At 38.1% G+C, this 10382-nt stretch overlaps 2 protein-coding genes across 2 annotated transcripts; both read right to left on the reverse strand.

Annotated features, from left to right (window-relative positions):
- LOC107618868 (uric acid degradation bifunctional protein TTL) lies at nt 951-9704 on the reverse strand (the record flags this gene model as incomplete). The annotated part of the gene is given in 5 exon segments (XM_016321040.2): nt 951-1488; nt 1889-1982; nt 2146-2247; nt 2338-2555; nt 9650-9704. Coding segments are annotated over 4 exon segments (609 nt in total). The 3' UTR covers nt 951-1234.
- LOC107618867 lies at nt 3304-6744 on the reverse strand. Its single transcript, XM_021110568.1, has 2 exons — nt 4168-6744; nt 3304-4089 (listed from the first exon to the last, which is right to left on the reverse strand). The coding sequence occupies exon 1, from the start codon at nt 6369-6371 to the stop codon at nt 5244-5246; it is 1128 nt and encodes a 375-aa protein (XP_020966227.1). The 5' UTR covers nt 6372-6744; the 3' UTR covers nt 3304-4089; nt 4168-5243.

The following is a 10382-nucleotide window of genomic DNA, read 5'->3' on the forward strand; positions in this document are numbered from 1 at the left end:
CAATGATATTGAAAGTAGGGTTCCAAAAAAGGGGTGGCCTTCAGAGGGGGACATTAATGTCGCAGAAGCAACAGTGTAGGCTGCACCAACATACAATAGGAACTTATTTATGAGACAAATAGAAAATGAGGAAACACCATCGAACCCAAGGATGAGATTGGAGGCATATTTGGTTGCATTGTGCTATGAAGAGTTGAAGCCAGGTCCAGCTTCTAAGAGATGTTGCTATGGAGTCGGTAAACCCGATTATAACAAAAAGCTTATAATGTTGGCCTTTTTGCTTTTGCAACTACTTTTAATCCCTCCACTTCAATTTCTCTTACCTCCTCTACCACCCACAATAAGGCAAATCAACCTTGCTCCTTTCTAATTTTTTAAATACCCAGCCATAATATTTTTAGACTATCTTAGTTACGAAAACTATTATATCTTCTTTTCTCCATTTTTATAGAAATCAAAATTCATTGAAACAGGCAACACCACCAAAGAAATACCCAAACTTGGTCTACTGGCTATGGCTGTGTTTCTTTAGATCAATACTTTGTGGATTTGTCTAGAAGAATATTTTGATTCATATATATTGGTTGAAATGTTCATGAGGAATTTTTCTTTCGAAATGAGTGCATGTTATTTAGGCTAACTCCTGGATTTTATTGTTAACAGGGAAATATATATAGAAGCAGTAACAACTTAAAAAGAAAGAACTCAAAATCAACACTTTAAATTCCTTCAGATATTTACTTTTATTCTTCTTAAAATCTCCAAAATAGCCAAGTGCATTTAACACTCTAATCCTATTTTTTTTGTTTCTCTTTGTATTAACGTAAAAAATTGGCTAAAATGACAACAATAGATAAAGTTTGGGTATTTCAATATATTTATACGAAACCTGACAATGAGTATGTTAGATTTATATTGTCCATATAATTATTGAACAAAGAAAGTGTCAATTGTCGTGAGCAAGTTTAGTAAGTATATATCTGATAAGTATCACTAACATACTTATTAGCAATGAGTCATCCATACTCCATGATATTGTTACAGTGCATGTATAGTAAATTAACCAATGGCTAAAATCTTTAAAACAAGAACTACATAAAAAATTAAATATCAGACAGTGCCATGATAAATTAGTTATGAAAATATATTCTCCTTAATTAATATTGCATAGTTTTGTCACGGCTATCATATGCAACCGGCCTTGAAGTTCTTCACCTAAACCAAAGCTTTTCCCTTAAGGATTCAAGTATCTTGTTGCCCACATAGCTAAGTGCCACGCATTCTTCTTCTCGGGAGACATTCCACTATAAGGATCTTCATTCTCTTCGGGTGTTCTATTGAGGTCGTAGGACAGCATCGAAGCCTTTCGTCCAGCAGAATCTTTGCCCTCAGAGATATCGGAGGAGACAACATTCTCTCCTTCCAACGAATCTGGAACCACCTCCACCGGGTCTTCAGATTCCTTTTGTATATTGTCTCGAGACATTCCTGAGAGGTGCAACGTAGCCAAACAAGCCCGGATTAGGAGAAATTAGTGTGTGAATTGACTAATCAAAAGGCTTAACATTTAGAATCAATTGCTTCTTTAATCAGACAACATTGGATTATAATTAGTGAAGCCAAGGGGTGACCCCTACTTCAAATAAGCTGCAGATTGGGATTGAGACTATGCAACTCAACAAGGCCTAGCACCTTTAGAATTGATATAAAAACGATAAAATCTTATATGTACATGAAATTAGTTAGAGTGATAATATATATATATATATATATAAGTCTGAATTCATGTATGCGTTAATTAAATAATTCTTAATTAGATTTGTCAAGCTTATAGTGGATTAGACAGAAACAAATCATATAAACAGTACAAAATCCGAGTCTTTCTTACTATCCCATAGTCGCTCAAGGCCATGTGCTATGAGTTTGAATTCCTCCCATGCTGCAATATCTAGTTCAACGACAAGAGTGTTCTCATAGCGTGACTGCACAAAGAAGCATAACTCAAAATGTATAAGTACTGCAGCTAGAAAAAAAGATATTTCATTTTCTAAGTGTAAAACATTGAGCAGTAAGTAGAACATGAAACCCAAATTGAGCAGGCGCACATCATGCCAAGGCAAAGAAAAGTAAAACATGAATATTTACCTTCACCTCGTCAAGTATTTCCTGTGAGCACCACGTTTCCGTACTTGTTCTAAACTCAAACCCAAATTTAGCCCGGTATTTTCGGTCCCATTGAAGCATTTCCTAAAATTTTAGAATAAACACATTAATATGGTTTCTTTCCACGAATAAGAAAAGGGTTTAAAAAATGAAACTGGGCAGCAGCAAACAAACCCTCATCATTGAACCCGGTGCATGACTAATGGCTCGATAAACGTGACTCTGTCCAGAGAACGCATCCAACCATGATTGTATACAGGACTCTTTGAACCATAACTGCCTTGCAAAGGAGGTTGCGTGGTCCAACGAAGAGAATGGAGACGTATCTATCATCTTCTCTACGAACCAATGGCTTCTGGTAATGAGAAAGAAGTCTCTGCTCTCCAATTTCCCTGATAGTCCACCAAAAATAGAAAGAATGTACAAGAACAATATAAAAATGTGATTGTAAGAAGTCTTGAAGGAGAGATAACAACATTGTGAAGACCTAGTTAAATAAAAGAGCTTTATATGAGAGGATAAGTTTTAAAAAATCTCAAATAACTCTATAAAATCAACCTATTGTCTATTGATATGACTAAAATACAATCCAATATCTATCGTAGGTGAATCATGACAGTAGTATATATCCAGAACTCCCATGAATATGAGATACATGCATGATGGAGAACAATGTTTTAGGAATCAGCGGCCTCATCACAATCTTCAACCCTTCACTAGTGGACTCCTCTAAATCGCCGTCTCTTGTCAACCGCAGGCCTTCGACATCAAATTCAGGCAAGCTAGTTATACAGGACTGTGGATTAAGGTCGACCTCACAATATTCATATTCTTCGCCCATGTCAAACAAATCTCTTGGCTTCACATGGACTACTACACTCCATCCATTCTCAACCTCATCCGCCACATAGAACACAAGACGCACCTCAGATGCCAATATATACGGCTCATCGTCTTCTCGATCACCGGTGTGAATCGGAGTGGCAAAATTGACACAGGTGTGGCCCAAAACGTCTTGCCGGATGCCTCTGCCTGACGTGGTGTCTGCCCAAAGACACTTGAACAAGACTACAGTGAATTGACCGCTGTAATTTAGCTCGATGATGTCTACTAATTTCCCGTAATACGAGACCCCGCCAACAGCAACATTGGCATCCCGTTTACTTGCATAACTTCTAGTATCCGAAGTGACATAAACCCCGCTATTCTGTGTTTTCATCCCTTCCTCCCTCGACATGGTCCTAAATTTAAATCCATTGACATTGTAAGCCTGATAGCGTTTGGCCTGAGCAAGGGGACCGCAGGCGAGCCACTGCAACTCATTCGAATGATTGGTGCTTCCAAATGGGACCTGTCATTGAACCATTAGAGGCAAGAGGGCATCAAATGGTATTAGGATCCTGAGATATTAAAGATTACCTGATGCCTAAACCAATTGGAAAATCCTCTGTGCACAGCACTATCTACCTGAGACTGGGACCTTGTTTTACTTCGCAGTTTTTTCTTTGTCATGGCTCTGTACTCACTGTGCATACAAAAGGTTTGTTCAAGTTTAGTACTACCAATACCAAATTGGCTCACTGTATAATTTTAGAACTCAGTCTTTGTACTTACTCCAAGAATTTCTCTACAGCAATGCAATTGACCAGTACATGACGATGTGCTTGATGCTTTTCGGTTGCTGTTAGAGTAAAAAATGAAGCTGCCCTGACCGCCTTTCCAACATCTGGGAACATATTGGCAATCTCGCACGGCGGAGCATCGGTCAGCCGGTCGTCAACGCGTGTCGGTCGGTTGATCCTAGTCTCGACGTTATCTAGGTATCTCGAACAGAATGTGAGGATCTCCTCGGATAAGTAGCCTTCTGCAATCGATCCTTCCGGTTGTGCCCTGTTACGCACGTACTGCTTGAGACGACATAGGTACCTTTGAGAACATAACATAAATTACTAGATGACAGCTGTCCTAATAAAACAGGTCGAGTAACCTTAAGTAGATTAATACCTCTCAATTGGGTACATCCACCGGTAATGCACTGAGCCACCGAGACGTACCTCCTCGACCAAGTGCACCGTTAGATGAACCATAACTGTGAAGAAGGAAGGTAGAAATATCATCTCCATGTGGCACAAAGTATGGACCACATGATCCTGAAGGAGAGGAAGTTGTTGAGGATCTATGGATTTACTGCATATTAGTCGGAAAAAGGCTGATAACTCAGCCAAGACGGCGGACACTGGGGTGGGCAACACGTGTTTTGACGCAATTGGCAGTAGATGTTCCATTAGAATATGACAGTCATGACTCTTCAAGCCGAATAACTTGCGCTGTTTTAAATCAACACGACGAGAGATGTTACTAGAGTATCCGTTTGGAAAGACCACATTCTTGATTATCCTAAGAAAGACATCCTTCTCTAGATTCCGCAAGGTAAAGACTGCAGCGGGATACTTTCCACCTTCAAGTGGCCACATATCCTGCCGGATGCCCATCAACTGGAGATCTTTTCGAGCTTTTAGGTGGTCTTTGGACTTACCGCTCTCGTTCAACATGGTGAAAACAATGTTGTCGCATACATTCTTCTCTATGTGCTTCACGTCAAGGTTGTGACGTAATTCGTTGTTCTCCCAGTACGGCAGGTCAAAAAATACACTCCTTTTTTTCCAGGGAGACTCATCTTGCACCACGGTCTACTGTCCGCGCCTTCTTTTACCGCCCACCGCTTGCACCTTGCCTTGTGAGATGGGAACACCCTCCATTTGTCTCAGGACATCCTTACCAGTCAATTTGGTAGGTGGGGATCTATCCTCTACCTTGCCATCGAATCTACTCCGATCCTGTCTGTATCTGTGATCGCGATTCAAGGAGCGACGATGACCCATATAACACTATTTCTGACTGAAGGTGAGTCACATAGTCTCGTCATCTAAATTGCACGTGGGGCAAGCTCTCCCGCCATAAGTATTCCAGCTAGATAAATTGCCCAAGCCAGGAAAATCGTTGATAGTCCACATCAGTGCAGCTCGCATCTTGAATGTTTTCTTCTCACTGGCGTTGTATGTATCAACACGGGACCACAACTACTTCAGCTCATCGATCAGGGGCTGTAGGTAGACATCTATATCATTGCCAGGCATTTTAGGACTAGAAATAATCATAGAGAGAATGAAGTTGGTTTGTTTCATGCAAATCCATGGGGGTAGGTTGTATGGAATAAGAATCACTGGCCATATTGAGTACTTTGAACTGAGGTTTCCATAAGGATTGAAGGCATCGCTGGCCAGGGCTAAGCGAACATTGCGTGGATCGCGAGAAAATTCAGTATATCTCCTGTCAAATGCTTTCCAACCCTCACCGTCCCTGGGATGCCTCAAGGAACCGTCTGTGTTGGTTCCTCTCTTGTGCCACAACATGTCCACGAATGTCTTGCTGGACATGAATAATCGCTGTAACCGTGGAATCAGAGGAAAGTAACGGAGAATCTTCGCCGGCAGAGGTTTCCCATTCTTCTTGACAACGGCGTTGATCCTTAATAAAGAATTCTTCCGGGTCTTTTGCTTCCACCTGGATGCTCCACACCGTTTGCATTTAGACAGGTCTTGATCGGAGCCCTGATACAGCATGCAGTCATTTGGACATGCATCTATCTTCTTATACTCAATACCGAGCTTCCTTATGATCCTCTTGGCATCGTGCAACGTCTTCGGAATCCCTGCATGCTCAAAGGCATCACTCAGTAGCTCTAGAATCAAACCGAAAGCCTTGTCGCTCACTCCGCACATGCACTTGATATGGTACAGCCTCACCAAGAAAGACAGTTTCGAGAATTTTGAGCATCCCGGGTACAACTCCTGCTCGCCATCCTCCAGCAAGTCGTGAAAGGCACGAGCCTCGCAGCTAGGTTCGTCAGATAGGTACGGCAACCCCTCCGCAACATCTTCGACATGCCCATTCATCGAGTCTTCATCCTCATTCTGCAGTCCCGGCAAGTTGAATGCGTCGTGGACCATGTCACGCATTTGATCTCCTGAATTTACAATGGGTTCTAGTTCTTCCCTACCGCTGGATCTCTCGTCTACGATCCTCTCACCGTGATGTAACCAAAAGGTATAGTTAGGGGGAAAGGGTTTCATCAAAAGATGATCGTAGGCGTCTTCTCTAGTTTGGTAACACCGAAACCCACACAAAGGGCATGGACAATGTATCATCCCATCGGATGATGCATTGGCAAATGCAAAGTCAAGGAATCTATTTAGACCATCCCTATATTCTACACTCCCTCGTGGCTTTGTAATCCAGCTCTTATCAATGTCTAAATAAATGAAATAGCAGAAATAAATAACAAAATAGTAAAAAAATATAAAACTTATAAAAATAAGGGAAAAAATGGGGTGTGTGTCAAGAGAACCAATAACAATTTATCACAATTATGAGATGGGAGAGTACCATACGTAATAAACTCGACAATATATTACAAACAAAACCATGTAGGGAGCGACGGAATAACTCAAAACGGAAACAGAAATAAAATTTACTTGCATCCCAGATAACATGTAGCACACGAAAGATATTGGGGAGGAGGCTTACTCATTGCAAAATTCTGTACTTTCTAAAAAATTACTGGGTGAAAGATTTGCTGGTTCCAAGTCCAAAAAGTGAAAAGAAAATAAAAGCTTCCTTAAAAATTGAAAAAAGAAAATAGAAATGAAAGTTAGATTTAAAAAATAATGAAAAAAAAATATAACTAAACAGTCATGAAAAAAGAAAATAGCACTGAATTTTTTGAATTAGTATAAGCATAACAAATTGTCAACAGGCATCATGTATAGTGGAAAAATAAATTCAAGACTAATGTAATATACAAAGATTATATGCTGGAGTAGTGTTTGGAATTTAAAAGTCAAAAGTGGAGGTCAAAATGGATTTATCATGAAAAAGGAAATAGATTAGTTTATGATATGCTCTTGGTATTAACTGTTAATGCGAGAGATAGAAAGAGTAGAATTTTTGTTCTTTACTTGTTGAAAAGCTAAGCAATTGGTTTGGTTATGCCTATAAAATTATATATTAACTGAAACTACATGTGATCTAGTACTTGATTGATCATTGATCTTAATCATAAAGCAATGAAAATTATTGAATAAAATTGGTCACGGAAAATTAACTTATTATAAGATCTAAATCGTAACCTTAAATTATTGGCATAAAGTTATAATATTTGTTTAATTAACAAAAAATAATAGAATCTTCTTTACTAGCTAACAAAGAGTATTTAAAGATGGGTTCTTAATTAACTACTTATTTAAGAAAAGCCCCATTTTATGACTAACTTGAAAACAATAGTACAAGAATTAAAAAATGGTAAATGATGAGAGGAAAGAAAGGCACAAGTTGTGTGTGAAGCCCATGCATCATGTAGATGAGCATTTCAAACATGTGTCGTGACACAGATGTATATTATACTAACAGTATCTTCTATTCGCCAATTGAAAAGAAGAAAAAAGACACTGATAAAGCAGCTTGTTATATATAAGAATTGGGACACTATCACTTTAGCCCTTTGACCCTTTTCCATCTGTTATTATATGCTTAGAGTTAACAGAGTAGCACTGTATAAACATGACACAAGTGCATTACTCTAAATTTGTCCTAAGCTATTTTAACCAATATGCAGCAAAATCCTATGTACCAATACATAATTAATAAAATAACAAATTCAGCTTCACAAAGTTTAATTTCACCTCTTCTAATGATATCAGCCAACTTTTTAATAATATATTTTTACATCACAGACCACTAATGTTCAACACTTCTCATGCAGAAAACATTCGTATAAAATAGCACCACCCAAAAAATCATGTCCACGATGTTGAAAACTGTGTGTGTGCATAAGTAAAAAACACCTTGAAATAGTTGTTATAAGATTACATTTAGTATTACATATAAAATAAATAGACAGCATAATAAATACCAAACAAAGTCAACATTAGATCACTTTTCATGCTAGTAAAAAATCAGCCAAGTTGAAGGTAAAAAACGAAGGCAATTTTAAGAAACACAGGAATAAAAAGAAAGGTTTTATCATAGTACTGATTTATAAGTGTTAACCAAATAGATTTTTATTGTAAGGTTTGAAAAAAAACCACTTTGTTAATGCAACAGAATAAAATTAGTTGCTGCTAGAATCCAATCTAGGTAAAACTATATCAAATGCATCTTTGTTGAAATGCCCTAGTAGTAGTAGATTTGGAAAACACATCTCAAGGTTCAAAAGGAATTTAAATGTTCTCACTTAAACTGAGATCAAACTGCAGAAGTAATATCACAGTTCATAAAAAAACTAACACCAATTAATTAAACGTTATAATCAAATAATCACAACTAAGTAACCAATTATTACTAAGTACTGAATTTACAAATACAAAAAAAAAATCAAACTACAGAAGAATCACATTATCACATTTGAGAAAACAAAAATAAGTAATTCTTTGGTAAACATAAACATTGCTAATTTTATTTGGCAATCCACCAACCCTCCATCGAATATATTAGCCCTGTATTTTTTTTTGTATTCCATGACTTAAAAAATTTTGCTATAAAACTCCACAAATAGAAATTCAGTATTTGTGAGAAACACACTAACAATTTAGTTAATACTTTGACCAACAAATCTAACTGAAAATCCTAATTTTCTGCAAGGAACAAGCATAATAGAATAGAGATAATGGGCCTGACAGCTGATTATTGGGATACCATTATGAGGATTTAAGCCATGGAAGGAAGATGCTATAACAATGATAATTATAGTAACAATAATGAAGCATATAACTGAGTTCAATTTAAATTTTGGCTTCATTTGCAATGAAACGGTAAACTGTATTAACCAAAAATGAAAAAGAAAGAGGAAACTTTCATGAAGGCAAAGAAATTGAGGTCAATTAAATAAATGATAAATTAAATTAAACAAGCAAGGTCTATACTAAGTCCATAGTAAAAAGTAAGTTATTAGGGGTAGACAACCATAGTAATATTAACAGATCAATTCATTCAGGCTGATCATACATAGATGTGCAGCTGTATGTATACTCTAATTAGATTAATCTTTTAACGTAGCTAATTAATCATACATAGAGTAATATGATAATTAATCATACTCAATTCTTGTTGATCATAGACAGAGTAATATGCTAACTCATCATACTCAATTGTTGCTAATCATACACAGAGTAATACACTAATTAATCATACTGAATTATCTATCTAGATAATCAACTCTCTATTGTTCAAATAGTTAAAGTAATGACAACAACAGATAAATGACTAGGCAGCTGAGCTTGCTCATAGTGGATCAAGTCACATGAATCAAATCCCTAACTCTAAACAGCAGCAATTAACCCCAACACATAGAAGATATAGACAAATTACTGTTCAAAAGTCTGAACCAAGAATGAAAACACGAAAAAGAGGTCAATATGGATGAACAAACCAGTGAAGGGGGAGATGCTCAACTTCAACCCCGGTGAGAGAAGCACTGATGGCAGCTGTACGGCTCAACGACCAACACGGAAGCGCAAGGTGGAGCAAAGGTCAGGGATTTTGCACACAATGGCTGAGAGAGTATGGTCTCAGGAATTGTGGATGACAGGCAATAGCTCGAAAATTTTAGGGGTTTCTGCAAAATTGGGGGATTCAATTAAAGGGTATAAGATGACAGGGGGGACTGGACACATTGAATTATGATGAAATCCTCACCTGGGTGGGTTCCTGCGCTGAAGTTCACGGCTCTGTTCTTGCTCTTGGTTGGCGCGCTGCTAAAAGAAACTCGCGGGTTTCTGCACAATTGGGGGGAAGAGATTATTGGTTGTGATATAAAAGGGGGAATTGAAACACTGAATTAAAACTCACCTAGCGGCGTTTATGGAAGTAGTCACCGGGAATATTGTGGCACAGGGGGTGGGTGTGTTTCGCGCCTCTGCTCTGCTTTGGTGCGCGCCAAGAATATAGGATCAGACGAGGATTGTTGATGTTATATATCCTGATTTAGCTGCGGTCTTCGCTGCCCAGCCACTATCCAAGAGCGTTTTGCGTCATTTATCCAGACCGCCGGTCATCTCTGCAGCTATCCATCTAATATGCGGCGATTTTGGCCACAGCCGCTGTTTCTCTGCCGTTACTCTCCGCTTCTGCGATAGTGCAAAATATATATAATATAATAATAA

This window comes from Arachis ipaensis, chromosome B09, assembly GCF_000816755.2.
Source record: "Arachis ipaensis cultivar K30076 chromosome B09, Araip1.1, whole genome shotgun sequence".
Taxonomy (NCBI): Eukaryota; Viridiplantae; Streptophyta; class Magnoliopsida; order Fabales; family Fabaceae; genus Arachis; species Arachis ipaensis.